Source organism: Mauremys mutica, chromosome 6 (assembly GCF_020497125.1).
Source record: "Mauremys mutica isolate MM-2020 ecotype Southern chromosome 6, ASM2049712v1, whole genome shotgun sequence".
Taxonomy (NCBI): Eukaryota; Metazoa; Chordata; order Testudines; family Geoemydidae; genus Mauremys; species Mauremys mutica.
The window spans coordinates 12,087,057-12,110,904 of NC_059077.1; the positions used below are offsets into that span (position 1 = coordinate 12,087,057).

The 23,848-nt window shown below is 47.9% G+C and overlaps 1 protein-coding gene across 2 annotated transcripts in view; it reads right to left on the reverse strand.

Annotated features, from left to right (window-relative positions):
• Positions 1-23,100, reverse strand: part of PSTPIP2 (proline-serine-threonine phosphatase interacting protein 2) — a 53,592-nt gene extending 30,492 nt beyond the window's left edge. For both annotated transcript variants that reach the window (XM_045020194.1, XM_045020193.1), the window contains exon 1: positions 22,981-23,100. In XM_045020194.1, coding sequence (XP_044876129.1) covers positions 22,981-23,013 — 33 coding nt within the window. In that variant the 5' untranslated portion in view covers positions 23,014-23,100. The remainder of the gene's footprint in view (positions 1-22,980) is intronic.
• Between the last annotated feature and the right edge of the window lie 748 nt (positions 23,101-23,848).

Genomic DNA, 23,848 nt, shown 5'->3' on the forward strand with positions numbered 1-23,848 from the left:
CCACCCTGCCTCCAACACCTTCCGGGCTGAGGGGACTTACCCTCCAGCTAGATCATGTAACAGTTCCATCCCTCCCCAGATACCCAAAGGCTAAAATAATCACAAAGAAACATACGTTTTTCCCTTCACCCAGGAAGGCCCCGATAGGCAGCAGCCTTCCCCGGTTACTGGCCCCAGCCAGCCATCCCTCCCGCACTCAGAGTTCAAGATCTGCTCCCCATCCCAGCCAGACAGCAACTGGACCTGGCTCTCCCTTTTCAGCTCCTCTCTCAAAGCCTGACACCTCGAGATGGCGTAGGGTGGGACTGCCTGGGCTCCGAGCAGCCCGTTAACGCTTTCCTGACTTGTCTGGGGTTTGTACACCCCATCACCAAGCCATTTTACAAAAGGGCTTTTATAAGACCTTATAGATAGGTTTCTACCCAGTAAAATAGCATTTGCATCCAGCTAGCAAAAACCATGCAAAAGCAGATGGAGCCTAGATTAAGGACACAAGACCTGCCGTACAGGGTCAGATCAATGGTTCATCATTCTAGCCTGTCTTCTGACAGCAGTCAGTATCATACTTCAGGGGGAGTGTACAGATCCGGGCAGCTGGAGTGATCCATCCGTGTCTTCCCCTCCTGGCTTCTGGCTATCAGAGGTTTAGGGTCACCTCAAGCATGGGGTTGTGTCTCTGACCATCTTAACTAATAGCCATTGACGGACCTAACCTCCAGGAACTTACCTCATTCTTTTTTGAGACCAGTTATACTTTTGGCCATCACAACATCCCCTGGCAATGAGTTCCACAGGTTAGTAGTGCATTGTGAGAAGAACTTCCTGATTTTGTATTAAATCTGCTGGCTGCTGATTTCACTGGGTGACCCCTGGTTTTTGTATTGTGGAAAAGGGTAAATAACACTTCCCTATTCACTTTCTCCCCACCATTCATGATTTTATAGACCTCCCTCAGATCCCTTCTCAGTCGTCTTTTTTCTAAGCTGAACAGCCCGAATCTTTTTAGTCTCTCCCTGTAGGGAAGCCGCAACGTCCCCTTGATCACCTTTGTTACCCTTCTCTGAACCTTTTCCAGTTCCAGTATGCATTAGACTGGGGGGCAGGACTTAGGGGTCCATTGCAACTCTCTGAAAGTTCCAATCCCAGAAAGCTCCCTCCCAGGGGTATGTTTACAGGGGAGGTACAAGAGAAGGGGCAGGGAAGAGGAACAAAGGGAGTTAGGCTCCTTCTGACTGCACCTGGAGAGCGCGGGCCCAGTACTCCCCACAGAGCAATTCTGGCTATTCCTGTACAGACTCCTGCTTCTCCTTGGCTTCTCCTCACTCCACCCTACCCTCCCAACACAGCCAGTGGCTTAAAAAAATATTGCCTGTTTCCTTCTGCTCCCGTCAGTTTGTCTTTATCTGTTGCCTCTTGCCTTCTACTTAAGATTGTAAACCCCTTGGGAGCAGAGATTGGCTTCTTGTTCTGGTCTGTGACTAGAGCTTCCAGACATTATGGTAATACAAACCAATAATACATACGTACACCCACACCTACACCCCACCCATGCTGTTTAATACGGATGCTCCTTTGTACAACCCTAATGGAGGTGAAATAGTCTCCATACGCTCTGGACAGGGCCGGCTCTGGCTTTTTTGCCGCCCCAAGCAACAACAACAACAACAAAAACTCTGCGGCAAAGCAAAAAACGTGCAAGGTGGCCAGAGCCAGGGTGCAAACTTTCAGTGCCACTCCCCCGGCCGCGCTGGCTAGCGGGACTCCCCGCGCTGCAGACGTGCACCAGGCAGCAGAGTGCGCGCCCCGGCTAGCGGGGGGGGGGGGGAGAAGGGGGGCGGCCAGTGCTTCCTTCAGCCGGGGCACTCACCACTCGGCCCCTCCTGCTGCACTGCCTGCCGGGAAGGCTCCGCGCCGCTCCTGCTGCAGGTGAATTGAAGGTCGGCGGGGAGGGAAGGATGTGGGCTGCCAGGCTTGCTGCAGACTTAGCACCGGCTGGGGCAGACGGAGCGCGCAGCCCACTCCCAGCAGGGCGCTCCCCCTCCTCCGCACCGCTGCCTCCTACAGGGCGGCCGGAGCAGCAAACTAAAGAAAAAAAAAAGGGCGGCTGTGCCACCCTAGGATTGGGCGGAATGCCGCCCCGTAGAATCTGCCGCCCCAAGCACGAGCTTGCTTGGCTGGTGCCTGGAGCCGCCCCTGGCTCTGGAGCCAGGTTTTCAGTCAGACACATCCTCTGCTAGCCACCCTTTCTCCAGGTTCTGGAAAGCAGTTTTCCCTCCAGCACTCTACCGCACTGCCAAAGCCAGCACATCACTGTGCATCAAGCACACCAGTCAGCCGGTACTTTCAGCATTCAAAATCGTAGACATTAGAGATGGCAGCACCCCACTAGATTATCCAACCCATCTCCCTGCCGCTACAGATTTGCTCTCTCAAGCACATTTTCTTGTGCTTTGTCCAGTCATTAGATGTCCCAAAGAGACAGAGCTTCCAGCACTGCCTTTTGGAGACACCATTTCACACCCGAAAAGACCACACTCTCTGAAGCCATGGGAGTCAGCCTTAGAGCTGTTTGTTTCACTGGAAAATTCCCAGATTTGTGTTGATTTGTGAAGAGAGGTTTCTAAGGTACAAAGAGAAAGAGAGATCTACCCCAGCGGGTCCTAATCAGCAAGCTGTTGGCTACTCACCTGTGGTATGACAGACCTGGGCTCAAGTCTCTGCTCCAGACCAGGCAGAACAGGAATTTAAACCCAGGCTTCCTACCTCCCGAGTAGCCACCAAGGTACTGAGCTAGTCGGGGATTTATGCTTTGTCTTTCTACCTTGAAAAACTTTAAAAGGTCTATTTTATCCTAAGGTAGAATGGAGGGAGGGGAGATATTTCCCACCCAGTTCTATTCAGCCTACATTTCATCTCATTACACTTATTTAGGAAATGAAACACGGGGATATAAAACAACTCCTCTCCATACCGACAGTGATTATGTAGATGCCATTCAAATGGCCTCGGTGCAGTTACTGTCCCTCTAGCATAGAAGGCAGGTGAGCAACCTCTTACAAAGACCAGCACAAATATTGCACTACAAGTTAGCTGGAAAGAAACATTCACACGGCATGCAACTGAGATTTCCTTTCCCCCAGGCTCTAAGTCGTTTTTAGAGCTCGTCAAGAATTTGCCATTGGTCCAACAAAAAATGCTCTTTTTACAAAAAATTTTATTTTTCATCAAGAAGATCAAAATGATGGCCTCCCTGGAAGGCTCTTGTCAATATCAATCAAGGATTGAAATTGACAATAGCCTTTCAGATAGGGAGCTGTGAAGAAAAAAAAATTCTACTTGGGTTTTCCCAAAGCACAATATTTCTGGAAATCCCTTCCTGTGAACAATTTTGGATTTTTTTGTCCCAATTCAGAATGATTATTTTCCTAAAAAATGTGAATTTTTTTTGCAGGGAGGGATTTCCATTTCCCAGTCACCTCTAATGTAATGAAGCTCCAAAGATCTGGGAATCAAGTAGCCCTAAGATCAAATCCTGAGCTACAACTGTGAGAGAAGCGTTCGAACAGCTGATAGATGAGACATAAACACAACTGCCTTCTTTTACCAGATTCCCATCAAGCCAATAGGCAAATTGGGAGTTGGCATTAATTTTATTGTGTGATGAATGGGCATGACCAAACCTGTATGCTCTGACATTGTTTTGTCAGGATCCCAGAGAAGAATTTTTAAAGAGTCCCCATTACACGCTCTTGTGACTTAATATCACTAATTTTTTGATATTACTAGTATTCAGTTTCATTAGCAATAAGAGATGTGACAGATAGGCAGAGTTCTCAGAAGGAAAACTTTATTGATCATGCATAGTGGCCAGTGCTAAATGCTGAGAGGCGTGTTTGTCCAGTAGCAGCCTGGCCACCAGCTTGCATTCCTGAGCCTCTCGTCTCACGCCAGACCATTTCCCTCCTGAAACCAAAACCTGTTTTTTCTTATCCCGCTCATCACATTACACTTCAGCACCTCAATGTGCAGCAGCAGTCAAAAAAGCTAACCAAATACAAGGAATCATTAGGAAAAGGAGATAATAAAACAGATGCCACCACGTAAATCCATGATAAAAAAGGTAATAATTGGAGATATACCAATCTCCTAGAACTGGAAGGGACCTTGAAAGGTCATCTAGTCCAGCCCCCTGCCTTCACTAGCAGGACCAATTTTTGCCCCAGATCCCTAAGTGGCCTCCTCAAGGATTGAGCTCACAACCCTGGGTTTAGCAGGCCAATGCTCAAACCACTGAGCTATCCCTCCCCCAAGGTGATATGCCCACACCTTAAAAACTGTGTGCAGTTCTGGTCACCCCATCTCAAAAAAGATATATTAGAATTGGAAAAGGTACAAAGATGTGTAACAAAAAATATTAGGTATGGAACAGCTTCCATATGAGAATATAAAGGACTTGGATTCAAGTGTCAGAGGGGTAGCCGTGTTAGTCTGTATCCACAAAGACAACGAGTCCGGTGGCACCGGAGGAGTCCGGGGCTTGGATTGTTCATCTTAGAAAAGAGACAGCTAAGAGTGGGGTGACCAGACAGCAAGTGTGAAAAATCAGGACAGGGAGTGGAGGGTAATAGGAGCCTATATAAGAAAAAGACCCCAAAATCAGGACTGTCCCTATAAAATTGGGACATCTGGTCACCCTAGCTAAGAGGGATGTGATAGAAATCTATAAAGTCGTGAATGGCATAGAGAAAGTGAATAAGGAAGTGTTGTTTACCCCTTCACGTAACAAGAACTAAGGGTCACTTGATTAAATTAATAGGCAGCAAGTTTAAAAGAAACATAAGGAAATACTTCTTCAACCAGCACACAGTCAACTTGTGGAACTTGTTGCTGGGGGTTGTTGTGAAGGCCAAAAGTATAACTGGGATCAAAAAAAGAATTAGATACATTGGTGGAGGATAGATTCACCAATAGCTATTAACCAAGATAGTCAGGGACGCACCCTATGCTCTGGGTGTCCCTAAACCTCGGACTGCCAGAAGCTGGGACTGGATGACGGGATGGATCACATGATATTACCCTGTTCTGTCCATTCCCTCTGAAGCATTTGGCACTAGCCACTGTCAGAAGCCAGCAAAATAGATGGACCATTGGCTTGACCCAATATAGCCATTCTTATGAATAAAATGTTGATAGCAACAGCCAGCATCAAAAAGGTGATCAAGTTTTTTCAAATCTGTTAGGCCCTTTGCTTAGGCAATCAGAGGATGAGTGAATTACAGCAAGTGTTTTTAAGCTAACTTTAAACCCAACATAAGCAGCAAATTCCTCAACCATCAGGAGCAGGGGAAGCTTCCTAAAAGTGGGAGGACCACTGCCACTCCTTCCCCTGAGGCCCTGCCCCCATGCCACCCCTTCCCTCCCAAGACATCACTTCCCGCTCGGTCCTCTCCACCCCCTTCTCTCCCCAGTCGCTTGCCCTTACGTCTGGTAAAAAGTGATGGGGTCAAAGCCCCCTGGGAACCCCTGTTCTGGCATCCCTGTCTTCCATATACTCTACAATCAGTGAGCCAAACCCATCCCTTATGTAAACTTCAGCAGTCACTGTGGCCCTGTCTGCTCCTATTCCAGCCATGTGGGTTTCTCAGTACAAACTCAAGGGAGACCAGATATTTGCTGCAGGGGCTGGAGCTGAGACAAGCAAACTTTTTCAATAAAAGCTTTACATTCTGGGCAAATCTTTGTTTCAAGACTAATGAGCAGCTGTGTCATCCCTGCCCTGCAACTCTGGAAGCCTTACAATGCCCTGCTGAAGTAGCTCCCATCTGGGCCGCTCACAAACAGCCTAACAGCATGCAACCAACATCCTGAGTGTCTGTGTGTAACTGCAGCCTGCCAGCCCCACTTGGGTTACGCTCTGGGCTCTCACCAGCCTGGGTCATACTTCAAGATGACCTCAACACACCCCCAGTCTCAGATTTTCCTCCAAACAATGTATGTCCTGTATTGCCCAGCCCTCTCCTGGACAGTACAAATCTTTTGAGTCTGTTATTCCTTTAAGGGACTAAGGGTAGTCTACACTACCCGCCGGATCCGCGGGCAGCGATCGATCCAGCAGGGGTCGATTTATTGTGTCTAGTCTAGACGTGATAAATCGACCCCCGAGCTCTCTCCCATCGACTCCTGTACTCCAGCTCCACTAGAGGCGCAGGCGGAGTCGACGGGGGAGCGGCAGCAGTCGACTCACTGCAGTGAAGACACCACGGTAAGTCAATCTAAGTACGTCGACTTCAGCTACGTTATTCACATAGCTGAAGTTGCGTAACTTAGACCGATCTCCCCCCCTCCCCTCAGTGTAGACTGGCCTAATATGTATGCAACTTGTCACCCCAAATGGAGACACTTCAACTTGAACACACTGGATTAGATAAAACAAGTTTATTAACTACAAAGAGAGAGATTTTAAATGAGTACAAGTAACGAGGCATAGAAATCAGAAAAGGCTACAAGGAAAATAAAGATAAAACATTTACTAATACCCAACTTAAACTGTATTAGATTCAAGCCAAGTTTCTCACCACATGCTTTCGGTAGTCCTACTGACCAAACCCTGTAGGTCAGGACCCCTCCCCATATTGTCCAATGAATGCTTTCTTTGTCCTTCCAGGTGCAGTGAATGTGATGGGCAGAGAGAGAGAGAGACAGACAGACAGAGAGAGAAGGGGTCCCTTGGGGTGTTTTATCCGTCCTTTTTATAGTTTCAGTCCCCCGCCTTGAAAACATTTCCAGATGTGCACTAGGAGACAGAGTCTATGTGGAAGGATGTTCCCTGCTGGCTTTTCCTCACCTGTTTGAGCTTTGTTTGTTTCCTTTCCTGCTTGATGACTGTGTTTATTGCTTAAATGCAAGTTAAGGAGAGTACACACTCCGTTGTTTAGGACAGACCTGTTTGTCAACCTTAATTTGGGCAGGGCTTTGGGTTTTGGAACATGTGTTTATAGCATTGGACAGGGAATCTTATAACTTCACCTACAACGTTGCCACATACATTTTACCATGACAATGTCGATCAACAAATTATGAGCTTTCAGGTGATACCTTCCAAGGCGTACACCGTACAAAGATGATTACAATGGTGTAGGGTGTGAATGCAGGGGTGTATTCTGTTCCACTGACCAATGAGGAAAGGTTAAAAAAAACTGGGCATGTGTGGTCCTGAGGAAAGAAGATGGAGGGTAGACCTGAGAAGACTCTTCAAATATGTTAAGGGCTGCTATAAATGGGATGGTGATCAATTGTCCTCCAAGTCCACTGAAGATAGGAGAAGAAATAATGGGCTTAATCTGCAGCAGGGGAGTTTTAGGTTAGATATTAGGAAAAACTTGAATTATAAGGCTAGTTTAAGCATTGGAATAGACTTCCAGGGGCCACAGTGGAATTTCCATCATTGTTTAATCTGTTCTTAAAAACCTCCAAGCACAAAAGGGGAACTTCCAGTTGTGATGAGTCGCCACTTCTGCAAGTCGTCACTCAGAGTCGAAGAGTCCGGGCGGATTTCATTGGAACTGTTTGGCGGTAAACCTGTGTGGTGTGTATAAATAGATTTCAGCAGAATGTCGGGCGGGAACAGAAAAACAGCAAAGGCCCGACATTAAAAACACATTAACAGTCACAAATATATATTTTTTTCACAACGGCCATTTTTTTAAAAATTGAAAACGGTTTCTGGGTTGTTGTTTTTTTAAAGAGGGATTTGTAGTCTGCAGCTTCATTTGGGAATAAGTTCTTCTCTTCAGCCTTTTATCCCACTCCTGGGTACCAGCAGGATGTCACCGTCAGGTTTGCTAAACCTTCTATCATTTTTGTTGCTGTCCTCTGAACTCTCTCCAATTTGTCCTCATCTTTCCTGAAGTGTGCTGCCCACAACGGGACACAGCTGAGGCCTTACCAGTGCCAAGTACAGGGGAACCATCACCTACTGTGTCCTACATATGACACTCCTGTTAGCACACCCCAACATGATATTAGCTTTTTTTTTGCAACTGAATCACACTGTTGACTCAGTCAATTTGTGATCCACTATAACCCCCAGAACTGCCAACTAGCCAGTTATTCCCCATTTGTTGCTGTGCATTTGATTTTCCCTTCCTAAGAGTAGTACTTCTCACTTATCTTTATTAAATTTCATCTTGTTGATTTCAGACCAATTCTCTAATTTGTTGAGGTCATTTTGAATTCCAATCCTGTCCTCCACAGTGCTTGCAACTCCTCCCAGCTTGGTGTCTTCCGCAAATATTATAAGCGTACACTCCACTCCATTATCCAAGTCGTTAATGAAAATATTGAATGGTACTGGAGCCAGGACAGACCCACTAGATACATGCAACCCATCACAACGATCACAACCCATCACAACGATCCAGATCAACAATTAGTTCTCAGGAAAGGCCCTGTGTGCCCACAAACACAAATCCATACACCTTCCCTGTTCATCTTCAGAGGCTGTTTGTGCTAGCGGTTAGCCAAGGGTTATAAAAGATACTCGATTTGAGATACAGAACTTAAAGGCCCTGCATCAGGGGCCATTATTGCCACTACACACTAATAAAACTAATAAAAGATTAGTGAAGCCAAATTCCTCTGGTGTCTTGGGATGGACTCAGGCATGTAAGGGACATGCTGTGTGTGCTGACCAAAAGTTAGGCTGGCACATCATAAGGTCTATGCTACATACTGAAGGCAATTGGAATGCCGTGACAATTGAGATGATAAGCTCCTGTAAGAAGACCGCAGGATATGCCCAGCATACCCCGATTACACTGCCACTGGGGGCAGTCAGATAAAAGTCCGGTTACGCTGGGATAAATCCAGAGTAACTGTTGGCTTCCAGTGGCGTTATTCAGCTAACGCTATGATACTGCTGCTACTGGCCTCGTTAATGCCAGCGAGCTCGGGAATCCTCATCTGCATCCGAGCTCCATTTGCCTCTCCTGTTCGGGGATATGGGTGATTGCTTTTCGGGTGTTGGGATCAGGGGCGGCTCCAGACCCCAGCACGCCAAGCGCATGCTTGGGGCGGCATGCCGCAGGGGGCGCTCTGCCAGTCGCCGGGAGGGCGGCAGGCAGCTCCGGTGGACCTCCCGCAGGCGTGCCTGCGGAGGGTTCGCTGGTCCCGCGGCTCCGGTAGACCTCCCGCACGCACGCCTGCGGGAGGTCCACCGGAGCCGCAGGACCAGCGACCGGCAGAGCGCCTCCTGCGGCGTGCCGCCCTGCTTGGGGCAGCGAAATGTCTAGAGCCGCCCCTGGTTGGGATCTCCTGTTGTGTAAAATCTCCTCTGCAGAGAAGGATTTGCTACGGCAAGATTTTTAAATCAATTTGTCAATAGGACTTTCCACAGAGAAGATGCAATTAACAAGAACACAGCCACATAGGAGTAGCACTGCCAGCTTTTTAACCATACCAACACAGAATTCTAAGCACCAAACTGAATGACCACCAAAGGCTGGCTGCCGGGAAAAGACATGCGTTAGAAAACCATCTAGACAGGCTTTCGCTGTGACAGCATGCTCAGAAGCAGTTTGAAGAACATGGAAACATTACTATCTGAGGTCGGCTACTTAGCAGCAGCAATCTATAGCCACAGCCACAGGGAGATTATAGAGAGAGAGAGTTCCTGTCATTGTTGACTTGTTTACAAAAAGGGGTTTGGGTTTTTTTAATATTTCCTTATGAACTTGCTAAGAAGCACAATGAGGATGCAGCTTTGCTGAGTGCCTGTGGTAGTTTGGCTGTTGCCCACAGTCTGTGTAATAGTTACTTGCAGAGCAGCGTATCAGCCTCTGGTGTATTCACCTGCTAGGTAAGAGAGAGGGTATGCAGAGTAGCCAGGCACATTACAGGCCAGTGATGGACTCAGATAAAAATCTGGCCTCAGTTTACATCCATGTCAACCCCCAGCCACGGTTGACTCCCAAGTTGACACTGATTAACTAACTGGGGACAGCAACTTGGCTCTCCCAGGGTGGGTATCTGATTCAGAGATGTGAGAATCAGAGAAGCAGGAGTGGGGTTGGGATGTCATAAAAACATTCCTCACCCCACCCCGTACGCACTTCATGTAAAGACGCTACTTTCCAAGGGCAGGCTACATTTTTTTAAAACATCTAACAAAAGAGAAGCCTGTACTACGCAAGCAAAGATTCTTGTTTGAAAGTTGCTGTGCTGCTAGAATTCCAGGGAAATAAGATACATTCAAAAACTGCAGCAGCCCAGAACTTGCCTTGTGCCAAACACAAAATCTTGACCCTCAGAAGCTCCAAAGTGCCGTTCTAAACTCAGAGAGACTGATTTTCAAGTGAATTCTAAATCTGGCCAAACCAGTTGCCCACATCTCTGATTCACATGCAAGTGTCATCGCAGGCCTGGGTGAGAGCAGCCAGCCCCACTAGTGAGTGCTTCCTATTTCATGGTGACCTGGCATTTGCGTAAGCCGTTTCTGCTTAAGTCACATCCCTTATGGTAGGAGTAAGAAAAGTAAAACCAGTCACTGCTTCTTGGACTGAAAGACCGCACGCCTGAAGCATGGTCCCCTTGTAACGTACTAGGTCGGGGTGGCCAACCTGAGCCTGAGAAGGAGCCAGAATTTACCAATGTACATTGCCAAAGAGCCACAGTAATACGTCAGCAGCCCCCCCATCAGCTCCCTCCCCCTGCTCCCAGTGCCTCCCACCCACCGGCAGCCCCAGCCCCTCCCCCCTTCAGCTGTTTCGTGGCATGCAGGAGGCTCTGGGAAGGAGGGGGAGGCGCGAGGGCAGGGCAGGCTCAGGGGAGGGGCGGGAAGGGGTGGAGTGGGGGCAGGGCCTGTGGCAGAGCCAGGGGTTGAGCAGTGAGCACCCCCCGGCACATTGGAAAGTTGGTGCCTGTAGCTCCAGCCCCGGAGTCGGTGCCTCTACAAGGAGCCGCATATTAACTTCTGAAGAGCCGCATGTGGCTCCAGAGCCACGGGTTGGCCACCCCCGTACGAGGTTTATGAGGGCTGGCTAGACCTCCAGCGGCTGGCCCACAATGAGGGTATGGGACCTGCTATAGAGAAGTTCTCAAATAGAAGAGATTGGGGGAGGGTATAGCTGAAAGGATCCCGGTTCCAGGCCCGGCTCCGTAGGGGTTCAGCAAGTTACACAGAAATTGCGTTTCTCTGTAGAGCAGGAGTTCATTCAGTGCTGAACTCTGTTTGCCCTTAAATAAGGTCAAGTCATCTCTGGCTTTGCAGATAGAGGCTTTGCGAGTTTGTGCTCGGTGCAGAGTTCACTGAAAGCAATATGGGTTCAACTAGTGGGGCTAGAATGCATTGGAGCTAGAATTTCTAACCCACTGGTAACGTAACAGTCCACTGTTTTTAAGGACTGCAATATCTTCCTTGAGGCTGGGACACAGATGTCTCCTGAACTCTCCGTTGAGTGACCGGAGTCACAATGGAGGGGTGGTGTATTTGAAAACTATGTTGAAATTGTAGGCTGCCACCTTAGTTAGTACGAGGTTTACTGGTCCTGATTGCCAGTGAGAGGGGCTCTGTAGGAAAGCACACAATCAAAGTCATTCTGGAAAGAGCTAGCCTAAAACAGTAGGGTGAGCTGTGTCTCTCTGCCTTAGGGAGAAGCCTGCTTTGTCTCTCTCTGGTTTTGGTTATGGTCTGTTTTTGTGCTGGATTCTCAAACAGTGTTATGTTGCAACCTTCCAGCAAGAGTGATTTATGTTTTTTATCTGACTTCTCTGCACGTATGCCAGAAACAGAACAGTAAGCACCTATCACCAGCACCACTCAGCAGTGCACGTTACAGAGACATGATACTGAAAGAAGAAATGGGAAGGTCCCCCACTCAGGCCTGGTTTCTGTCTCTCCAGCACTGTTCTGCTCAGGACTGCAGGATTTTTGCCACACCAGGTGATGTACATTTGATATCTGAGTGTTTGCCAGTGGCAGAGGTAGGAACAGAACCTAGGTCTTCTGGTTCCCAGCCCAGTGCCCTGTCCACTGCATCCCTTATATGGGGCAGAGAGCTGCAGAATTCCCCTTCTCACAAGCTGAATACAGCGATCTACGGAAGCAAAGTCAGATGAATAATGTCTGTCATTTCAAAGAGGATTTGACACAAGGGCTAGAAATATTTTCCTCTGACCTCCTGAATGGTTCATTATGACACATTCCCACCCCTCCCCCTAATCACCACCAACTCTGTACTCTGGTTTGTATGTTGTAAAAATATAATAGAGCCATTTAGAGGGATTAAAACCCCCTGGATATTAGAACGAGAGGCAAGACAGTAGCAGCACTCAGATGCAGATTAGGTTAGCGCTAGGGGTCCGAATTCAGGTGCAGACTGAATGCAAGTCTCTTGAGCTCTTTTGCAGGATAGTTTGGCTGTTTCTGAACCAAAACCAACAAAAAAAAGCTCAGTCTGGTTTTGTATCCAACCCAGAATCAAAGCTGTACGGTCAGGCTCAGATCCAGGAATCCGACCCCTCTGAAAAGCCAAAGAGGATCAAAGTCAAGAGTCACAGACCAGAAACAGAAGAGTGGGTGAAAATGAAGCAAGGCAGAGAGGGGGGACTCCACACTTCACTGCCAGAAGCTGGGAGTGGACCACAGGGGATGGATCACTCAATGATTGCCTGGTCTGTTATAGACTCACCATCTTTAAGGTCAGAAAAGAACATCTAGTCTGACCTCCTGCACATCGCAGGCCACAGAATCTCACCCTCTCCTGTCATAGACCCCTAACCTCTGGCAGAGTTACTGAAGTCCTCAAATCATGCTTTAAAAACCAAGTTACAGGAATTCACCATTTACACTAGTTTAAACATGCAAATGACCCATGCCCCATGATGCAGAAGGTGGCGAAACCCCCCCAGGGTCTCTGTCAATCTTAACCGGGGGGAAATTCCTTCCTGATCCCAAATATGGTGATCGGTTAGACACAGAGCATGTGGGCAAGACCCACCACTACCTGGAATAATTCTCTGTAGTATCTCAGAGCCCTCCCCATCGAGTGTCCTGTCTCCCACGGCTGGGGATTTTTGCTACTGGCAGTCACCGATGGGCCAGATGCCGTTGTAGGCAATCTCATCATACCATCTCCTCTGAAGCATCTTGTGTCGACCACTGTCGGTAGACAGGATACTGGGCTAGATGGCGATTGGTCTGACCCACTATGGCCGTTCTTCTGGTCACTCAGGATTATTTTAAAGATGACATGCAAAGGGTGCCTCTGTCTTGTTTTTTTTCCTGATTATTTATTATTCTTATTATTTGTATTGCAATAATCCCACTGTGCTAAGTGCGGTGCAAACACAGAACAAAAAGACGGTCCCTGCCCCAATGCAAGTATAAGGCTTTGCCAGTAGAGCCTTAAATGTGAATTTAAACCAGCATAGCTAAACTGGTGCAAATCCCTGGGCAGGACACTCCTGTTCCATTATAAGAATGGGGTTGTTTCCATTTGATCTGGCGTTAGTCATGAACCAGTTTAAATTAAACCAAAACCAGCCACGCAACTGAACTAAGAGAGGCCCCGGCGGGATTTGCACTGATTTAACTAATTTAACATAACCAGTGCAGGTCTGCACACAGACAAACCCGAAGACAAGAGAGAGCAGGCGCAGACAGTCAGAGAGATGGGGAACACAAGGAAACCATGAGACAAAGCTGACGGGCAGTGGTCTCAGTCCACCAGCTGCCTAACAATGTAAACTTTAAAAGCTGCTTGGCCTATGTTTAGTTTTTTCCTGTTAACTCATGATGGCCATTCTTGTGATTACTGTGTGATCAATGACTGACTCCCGTACAAATGTTGCTTATTAAAAAAAATTAATACAGTGCTGACATGACTAAAAAAAAAAAAAAAAAAGTCAAGTTTTGGAAGGTGCCACAGCAAAGGAGAGTTTCAAGGAGGAACGGGAAGACAGAAGAGGAGGTGGATTTGTGGATGAAGGGGGCTATCAATGAATAAAGGAACCCTGAAAGGCTTTTTGTTGTTTGGGGGGGCGGGGCCCACAGGAGAATTTTTTGGTTATCTGTAAACTTTACAACTATCAGGAAAGTCAAGTCTGGTCTTCCCTAGTTCTACTAAAAGACCTCTTGGGGCTCTCAGAGAGCAGTACTGGGAGCTCTGGCACCTTAGTAAGGGGCAGAGGTGGTACATCTTTAACAATGATGTTCTTTCTCCCTCGTGTTTATTAGGCACTGGAATTTAATGGGTGTGAAAATCAGTTTTAAAAAGCATAACTATGAATCCCTTCCACCGTCAATAATTCAACTCAAGGTGAAACCCCACCCCATTCAAGTCAATGGGTCATTTGTCATCAAGTTCAATAGGGCCAGGATTTCACCCTCTGCCCCTTGGTTTGAAACAATTTTACTAGTTTCCCAGCAGCAAGTTTTCCAGGGCAGATAAGACCTGAATTCCTAAGTAAACTAACAAGCGCGTGATGGGAAATGTTTTTGTTCACAAAATCTTGTATGATATATACAGGGAGCCTTAATATAGCACAAGTTCAGTTCTCACCCCTCAACCACATTCTTCGCTCTCTGCTAGAGCTGTTAACAGAAACCCAGGAATGCTTTACAGTGTTATCCACTTAAACGCTAAACAAACAAGTTCAAGGTGACAAATCAGCAGCTGATGTTTCCAGATTCTGCAAAAGTTACACAGGTTTCCAAACAAATGGAAACTCACATTTCAGCCATTTTAAAACACACACCCTAAGGGCCCCAAGCAGCAAGGAGCCATTTACCAATCTGAGTGGAGGGCACCTAGCATCCAGGTCTGCAATATTCCACGTATACAGAGCTGTTTGGAAAGTTAGACTTATGCACATTTGAAAATTTTCCCAGACATCTCCTACTCAAGCATTTCCCCATACATGCAAAGCAAGAGGACAAAAAGCCCTGCTTTCAAGGTTCAGGATTGCATTCCACGATGTCCTCCTTTGTCTGTTTTATAGCAATTTAATCATTGTTCTTATTGCTGTTTTGATTTACAGGCACTCAAGACCATAATTAATGTCCAGTTAGGTGCCAAGGGTCCTGCCTGCCAAATTACCTGAAATATTCAGGGTGTGGGGGGAGAGAAACTGGTGCAGGGAGAAGAAGAAATTCAGGAAGTGATAAAAAATAAATAAAAGAACAGGCCTAACAATACAAGATGAAAATGACAAGTTGCAAAAACTTTGCTTGCTCAATTGGCAGCAATTGCTTCAGGAAAGGCCAACAGGAAATAGGATGGGAAAAAAATTGTCTTCAGTAGGTTTCTTTTCCATGTATGTTCCATTTGTAGAGGCAGCTTTACATTAATAACTGATCTTTTACTTCTGGACTTGTAGCGTCACTCAGCGAAGGGCATAACTAAGAATTTCTGACACAGCTTATGTCTACAATGCCTGCGGTGAATATGGCGCTTTAGAGACAAAAGACCCCTCTGCCCTATAGAGTTTACAAGCTAAGTTTAGACCTAACAGGACAAGTGATAAACAAGGTGGGAGTGAAGGGTAATGAAAATAACATCATGTGGTTGGTTTTCCAACAATCCTCTCCACAAGTCCACCAGCAAGGAGCAAACCTGAGACATTCACCCTCAAAGCACAGGCCTCTACCACTGTACCTAAAGGAGAGCCTTCATTAGCTGGTAGCAGTAGCAGACTCTTATCCTCTATAAGTCAGCCACGAGAGGGGCACATCACACGCACTTAGCCAGCATCTTTCAAGTTGGTTTGTTATTCATGCATCTTGAAAGAGCTGCACTCTTAAAATGTTTGTTTATAAGCTACAGTGACAATACTTGGAGAAAAGTTGTGAGAATAGAGGTGAATTAAAAAGCATGAAGAACAAAGGGGAGAGAAGAAAAACATATGGACAAGGGGAAAAGTGCATGAGACTGGAAACAGGATAAGACTGTGAGGCCAGGTTACAAGGGATGGTTGCATGATCTGAACTGTGTTTACTAGTAAATTTATAGTATCTACCTAATCTGACACCTCTAGCTGCTATTTTTCAGATGAAAACGATACATAAATAACTTACTGCGGCAGCTCTTTGAATTCTAATGTCACGCAAGAGTATCAATGCAGACAGACAGATGAGGATACAAAATAAGCAGTTCAGATCAAAATCAACTGGAAGTTGGTTAGCTTGGTTAACAAGGTACAGTGACTTTGAAGGGCTCCCTGATCTTCTGTTATCAGTGAAGCACCGTAACATTTTCCTCCTTTACCACAACGGTCATAGGGAATTTTTGAATAAATCAACCAGAAGGTCCTAGCTGAGTATAGCTGGAAATTGGTGAACACCTGCGACATGAAGAAGACCCCACCAGCCAATCAGAATGCGGCTTTGGACAGTCAGCATCCACAGCTGTGCCTGTCATTCAGTGGTGACGGTTCAGACTGGTTTGAACTAAGAAACTCTGTAGTCATAATTTACCATCAATGCAACTCCAGTAGGAACAGGACTTAGACTTTGGTTTTGTTATTTTTAGCCAATGTGTTGCCTAGCCCAGTTAACCCTTTTTTACCCACCAGCCATGATGTTGGTCGACCCTACAGAGTCCACCCTTGCTAACGGGTGGAGAAGTATAGCAACCAAGTTTCCCAGTGCAGACACAGCCTGACAGATTAGTTCTTACTCTCCTATGGTATCATCCTCGTCGTTCACACAACGATGGTCAGTAGGTTTAGTGGAGAAAAGCTCTTCTTCCTCTTGCTTTTTTCACTAAGCAAAGCGGAAAAAATTAAAGGAGGAAGTTGGAGCTCTATTGCTGCATGCAATGGCTAGCACAGCAATGATACACAGATACCTGCTGAAGCCAAGTCGTGAGAACCTAAAACCAAATCCCTCTTTAAACTTACTGCGTTGGCTTCTCCTTCCATCACTCATTCCCCTCCCCACCCATCTGCACCCCCACCAAGCAGTCCTGGCCAATCAACAGTCGTTAGTACTTAGATCATAAGCTCTTTGGGGCACAGACTGTCTTTTCACCCTGTGAGCCTAGCACAAAGGGACCCTGATCCTTGAATGACACTTCTAGGTGCTACCACAACACAAATCCAAATAAATAATAATGCACTGTAACCCTTTAATCCTCGGCTCAACCCTGTCATCTTTACTACACTGGAAGTTCTGCCAAATGAAAAACTGCAAATCAGGGGGATAAATGTTGGGGAAATAAGGAGATTTTATACAGATATGGTGGACATCTGCCGTCATTAGGGGGTACTGAATGAAATTTATAATCAGCTATCACAAATTATTGGATATTAATTACCAAATGATCCTTTGGCAATCTACTGGGGCTTCCCACCAGAAATGGTCACACACAAGGAAATGAGGAATTAATCTCTTATCTGCTAGTAGCTGATAAGCTTCTGATAGCCTCCGGTTGGAAAAAGAAAAATAGTCCAACTCTAGAGGAATGGTTCAAACAAAGGCGACTGTCACTGAAAAATTAATGCACCGATTATGTACCCTGCAAAACAGACAGAGGACAAATAGATACACAGATATTTGGTTACTATTTATTCAAGACTCAAACCACGTATATCCACCTGCAAAAAAACCCAGCACACCCGTCTGATGGACTTGAATATTAACAGTTGAGAGATGTGCCTGGTTGTTAAATACATCATCAGAGATTTCACTCAATTTAATCAAATCACTAGAAATGCCACGTCCTGGGCAGTGTAAAAATGCTCACTCTGTAGCCGGCTAACACCCTGTCAAATAAAGAGATCCAGCGATTATAATACTGTATAATGTTTCTCAAAACAAAAGCTCGCTGTTGTAATGATTACTGTATAGGCTCTGATATTTACATGGCTAGGATATGCACACCTGTAAAAACTTCCTAAATGTAGAAATAGTTAAAAAGCCAAACCAAGCTAAAAAACATCAACACCCCCCCCCCCCCCCCCCCCCCCCCCCCCCCCCCCCCCCCCCCCGCATATCAGACTGTAAGCATCCTGGGGTAGAATCCATCTCTTCCGGCCTGTTCGTGAAGTGCCATAAATAGCAGGATTAAGAATCTAGCTGCATGTCCATTACCAGCCTTGACATTCAGGTGTTCAGAACCCACTGTAAAACTTCCCGCCAGGCTGAAAGGGGTCAGCAATATCCTGGAACTGGAGCATTTTGAAAAAGGAGGGGGATGAGGAGGGTGGAATGGACTAAGAATCGCAAGTACTACTGCAATCAAATCAGGGCCCAATCCCGTCAACACACAAAACTGAGGGCAGATCTACAATGAAAACCGACATCGACAAATCTGCGTCTCTCAACGGTGTGAAAAAATCCACGCCACTGAGAGCTCTAGCTATGCTGGGGTGGCCAACCTGCGGCTCTTCAGAAGTTAATATGCGGCTCCTTGCATAGGCACCGAATCGGGGGCTGGTGCTACCGGCACCAACTTTCCAATGTGCCCCCCGGGGGGGGGGGATGCTCGCTGCTCAACCCCTTGCTCTGCCACAGGCCCTGCCCCCACTGCACCCCTTCCCTGAGCCTGCCATGCCCTTGCTCCTCTCCCTGCCCCCCAGATCCTCCTGCACGCCAGGAAACAGCTGATCAGGAGGTGCGGGGAGGGAGGGAGGGAGAGGTTCTGATCGGCAGGGCTGCCAGTGGGTGGGAGGCGCTGGGAACGGGGAGGGGGGAGATCTGATGGGGGGCTGCTGACAAATTACTGTGGCTCTTTGGCAATGTACACTGGTAAATTCTGGCTCCTCAGGCTCATCCCTGAGCTATGCCAACCTAACCCCCGGTATAAACAGCACTAGGTGGATGGAAGAATTCTTCCGTGGACCTAGCTACCACCTCCCAGGGCGATGGATTAATGGCAGGAATGAGAGAACCACTCCCGTCACTACACTGAGTGTGTGCACTGAAACGCTGCAGCTGCGCCACTGTAGACGCAGCCTAAGGGTAACTTTACTCATGTGAGTAGTGCCATTGAATTCCCTGGTACCACCCACATGATCTGACTAACACACAGACATAAGTGCTGACCGGACCAGGCCCTGCATGATTCACAAATGAACAAGGCTCATGCACCATAAGAGATTCTATACGCTTTCATTTTGACATGTGTGGGGTAGTTGAACCAATCAAAAATTTTATGTTGAACATTTTCCCCCCCACCATGGAAAATTATCTTTTTGACCAAAATGAAAACTTGCGCATAGGCATGCACACACACACAAAATTTCAACCAAAATTAGATGTGTGGATTTTACACACACACACGCGTTTTGAAATTTTGGGGGAAGGTTTTGTTTTTGTGGGGGATGGGGGAAGAATATGCACTTTTTATACCCCACCCTCCGTCATTCTAGGAGAAGGGTGGGGAAAAGATGGTTTTGTCCTGCTGACAAATGAAATTTTTTTTTTTTAAGTATTTGAAAATTTCAAAAAGCTTTGTTTCAAAACTTGAAAATACATGACATTTTCATTTAAAAAAATTGACTGGAAATTTCAAATGAAATTAATTCTTTTCATTTCTTTCAAAATATTTCACAAAATGTATTTCTCTTTCCCCCACTACCTCCGTTGCTTAGCTTTATTCATTTAGGATACGTCCTAACTGAACTGCAACAGATCTTCTCCAAGAAACAAAAGATTACTCATAAGAGACACACACACACACCCTCCTACAGCAGTGGTTTTCAACCTTTTTTTCTGGTGACCCAGTTGAAGAGAATTGTTGATGCCCGTGACCCAGTGGGGCTGGGGATGAGGGGCTCAGGGCTGGGGCAGAAGGTTGGGGTGCAGGGGTGAGGGCTGCGGGGTGGGGCCGGGAATGAGGGGTTTATGTGAGAGCGGGCTCTGGGCTGGGGGTTGGGATACAGGAGGGGGTCAGGGCTCTGGGCTGGGGGTGCAGGTTCTGGGATGGGGATGGGGGGTTTGGGGTGCAGGAGGGGGCTCCAGGTTTGGGGGGGCTCTGGGCTGGGGCAGGGGGTTGGGATGCGGGGCTGGGGGTGCAGGCTCTGGGGTGGGGCCAAGGATGAGGGGCTTGGGGTGCAGGATGGGGCTCCGGGTTTGGGGGGGCACTCAGGGCTGGGGCAGGGGGTTGGGGAGTGGGGTTGGGGCACAGGCTTACTTCCGGCAGCTCCTCTGAAAAATAGGCCTTTGGTGGTCTCAAGCCGGACACCCAAGACCTGAGGCCTCCCAACTAGCGCTGTGCGAAAACTGGATTTTTTTCTTTCAGGTTTCTTTGTAACTAAACAATTTAGAAACAAAACACGAATTCCAAAAACATTCCAGTGTCGCCGAAGCAGCTTTGCTCTCCGGGGGAAAAAGTTTTGGCTTAAAATTTTCAGCCAGCATCAGTGGAGATGTTTTGTAAATCCTTCCTGAGACAGGGGAGGGAGAGCGAGCAGTGTGTGGCCAGGGGGAGGAGGGAACTTGGGATATTCTGTTGTATTTTCCTTGGGTGTGAAGACACAAGGGGGAAGGGAGGATCAGCCCCTGTTGTGATACCCTTCCCCCTGTCACTGTAGTAGAGGACACTCCATGCTGGGGGGGGGTCTCGTAGGGTGAGGAGAGTGGCAGGGGAAGAGACATACATCATTCTCCTTCGGCCTCTGAGGGCCTTAAGATATTTCAGCCCCCAGCCTTTCCTGCATAGCCCCTCTGGGGACACAGACACACACACTATCAGCATTCCAATGGAGCCAGGAAGCAGAGGGCTGCCCAGGCAAGACCAGAGACACAGGGCCTCTGAGAAGATGATCCTGGCGCTTCAAACTAGGTTTGGGGAAGCGGGGGGAGAGGAGGTGACTCCATTTAGAGATTTTCTCCCATAAAGCCCCCTCCTGCAGCTTTTCAAAATGGGAGGGGATGATCTGATGCCCCACTTAACTTAAGGGCTTGTCTCCACTGCAGCGCTAGCTCAAGGGATAACGGGCACCGCCCCTAACCTGACCCCCGTCCACACACACAAATCTCTAGCTTGGGTTAGGTGCTACGTTAAACTTGAGGTAGCTGGCCCGTCACGGGGGTGGTGGGGAAGCTTGAGTGCTGCTGATGCTCAAGCGAGTACCGCAGAAGGAATGCAGCTGCTCTGTGTGGCTAATCCAACCCAGCTGGGTTATTTTGCGGTAGGGCCGCCATCGCTCAAACTAGCTAACTTGACTGTAGATGACCACAAAGTAAGTTTGAGTCAAGACATCCCCTTAGTCCACAGTGACATCAGAGACAGGCAAACTGCTCAGAGGCAGGTTTTTTCAAACCTCTCTAATACTTTCCCTACACACGCACTTGATGGCTCATTCACACACCCCACCCAGCCCGCCCTTTCTAAAATCCTAAGGGTAAGGAGGGCCATGAATTTACAGTTTCCAGAGGTTGGTTGGTTGGTTTTTTAAACGCACAGCCCTGGATCTCACAGACCTTCGTCCCTACAGATGAAGTTCTGTAGCACGTCTACAAAACAGAGCAAAGATAAAAATGGGTGTTGTTTATGCTGAAAAACCAGAGGCGAGGCGCGAACCAATGCTTATTTTCATACTTTTTTCCAATATGTACCTTGTATTTGCATGCCGATTGTGCCATGCTACGGACCGAGACAACAGACCCACTACAACACTCAGCATTTACACCTCACATTGCAAACCACCACAGTCACATTCAGCTAATCCAGCCGACCCCTGCACAGTCTTCAGGGAGGCTGCTCTGTGCTTCTCAGTCAGGCTAACATCCTTGTGAGGTGGGGGAGGCGTCATTAGCCCCATTTTACAGCTAGGGAATGGCAGCACCAAAAGGCCAAGGACGACATTTTCAGAAGTGGCCACCGATTTTGGGTGCCTCGGTATTAGGGTGTCCACATCCAGACACCTGGATTTTCATAGGTGCTGCATACCCACTTGCTCTGACCACCTTTCACTGGAGTCGTAACCCCTCCGCATTTGGGCACCCAAAAATTAAGGCATTCAAAGACAGCGGAGAAATCCAGGCCCAAGTGACTTTCCTAAAGATCACACACCAGTTTAGTGTAAGAGCTGAGAATCAAACGCAAGAGTGTCTAGGTCCTACCCCTGTGATCAGACTATGTCAAGGGACCAGAAAGTCAGTTTCCGTCATCTACCCTGTCCCGGCAAGTTACTTCGTGCATGCAGACCCCTGCACCGAGCCCAACTGACTGCATCCTGTCCTCAGTGGGGAGGCACTCACAGGAGCGATTGCATCTGGCTTGCGGAGCAGCTTGTAGGATCGGGGCCATAGAAGTGCTATATAACTATATATAATATAGTTTAACAGCTTGTCCTGCTCCTTCCACTCCCTGCCTGACCCAGCTGCCAGGGATAGAGGCCCAGGGTGCCAGCGGGCAGGCACGGCAGGAGGACGGAGCCCCTCTCTCTCCCAGCAGGGCAATCTGGGGAGGCATTTGACCCAGGGGTTGAAATCCTGGCCCCAGGGAAGTTAACAGCAAAACTCCCATTGTTCTCAGTGGGGCCAGAATGTCACCCCAAGTGCATACACGGAGGGATGGTGTCGCTCACCACAGAGCTGCAGCCACTTCTGGGGTGCTACACAGCACACAACAAAAGCCACACAAACAGTAAGTGAGGGAAAACCCCGTCCGAGGAAAGCTGCGACATATGGTATCCAAACGCCACAGAGGACCAGCCAGCTGCAGTTACTGCCTGGCAGGCAGGCAGGCAATTTTAACCATGAACATTATTTCCTGGCGCTCCACTCCTGCTGTGCATCAGAGCTCTCCTGACAGCCAGCCTGCCCCCGCTGAGGGGAGGCAGAAGGAAAGCAGGAGCAGAAAAGCTGGGACAAGCAGGGAGCTCCAGCCCAGGGAATTAAGCTTCTCCTTGGAGAGAAAAAGGCGCTTGGGAATCCAGAAAAGCCCAGTTGGGGGCTGGCTTCATTGCAGCTCCTCTTTCCCCAGGCCAGCTGTCCCCACCCCCCAACACCTCCCAGCCAGCTCCCCCTCTCACCCAGAAGTTCCCCTTGAACAGAGTCTCCTTCATGGTGCAGGACGAGCTGCAGCGGAGTCTCCCAGCGCCCCAGGCAGCACAGAGTCTGTGAGCCACACGGCGAGTCGGTAACTTTTTAGTTCCTCCTCAATCCCTGGTGCCTGCCGCTGGCTCCTCTGGGTCCTAAACCCCAAAGCCAGCAAGCAGCCACCCTGCTTTCTCCGCTCCTCCCGGCCAAGCCAGCGATTGTCTGCCCGGGATTTCAGGGCTCAGCAGGACTTTCCTCCTGCATTTCTGGGCTTGTTTCCTTTCTAGTGGCTCGTTTCTTGGGGAAGAAGGGCAAAGCATGGAGAGAGTCTGGGCTTTAGGAGGGAAGGGCCCAGCGAGCGCACACCTGGCTGGATGTTGCCTCCCTAGGCTGGTTAATGACTACAGCAGATTACAAAATCATGGGTCAAAGCTCTGCCCCAAATCAGTGTGGCCTAGTGGAGTGAGCACTGGGTTGGGGCTCAGGGGACCAGGGCTCTAATCCCAGCTCTGCTGCTGGACTGCAGGGTGACCTCAGGTAAGTGACTCTCTGTGCCTCAGTTTCCCCATCTAAAAATGGAGATAATTAATGATATTGACCTCCTTTGTAAACTGCTCTGAGTGCTACTGAATGAAAATAGCTGTAAGAGTTGGGCAGTATGATTAATAATCATTTGATAAATTGCAATACATGTACAGCTGTAAAGCATTATGAGGCAGCGAACATGGTCAAGAATAATGTGGGGCCAGATTCTCAATTGCTGGGTGCCCATGACTGGTTCTGGATGGGCCTTGGCCTTTCCAAGTTAATGATCTGTAACACACACAGCTATTTTCAGGGCTGATGGTGAGGAATAACCCA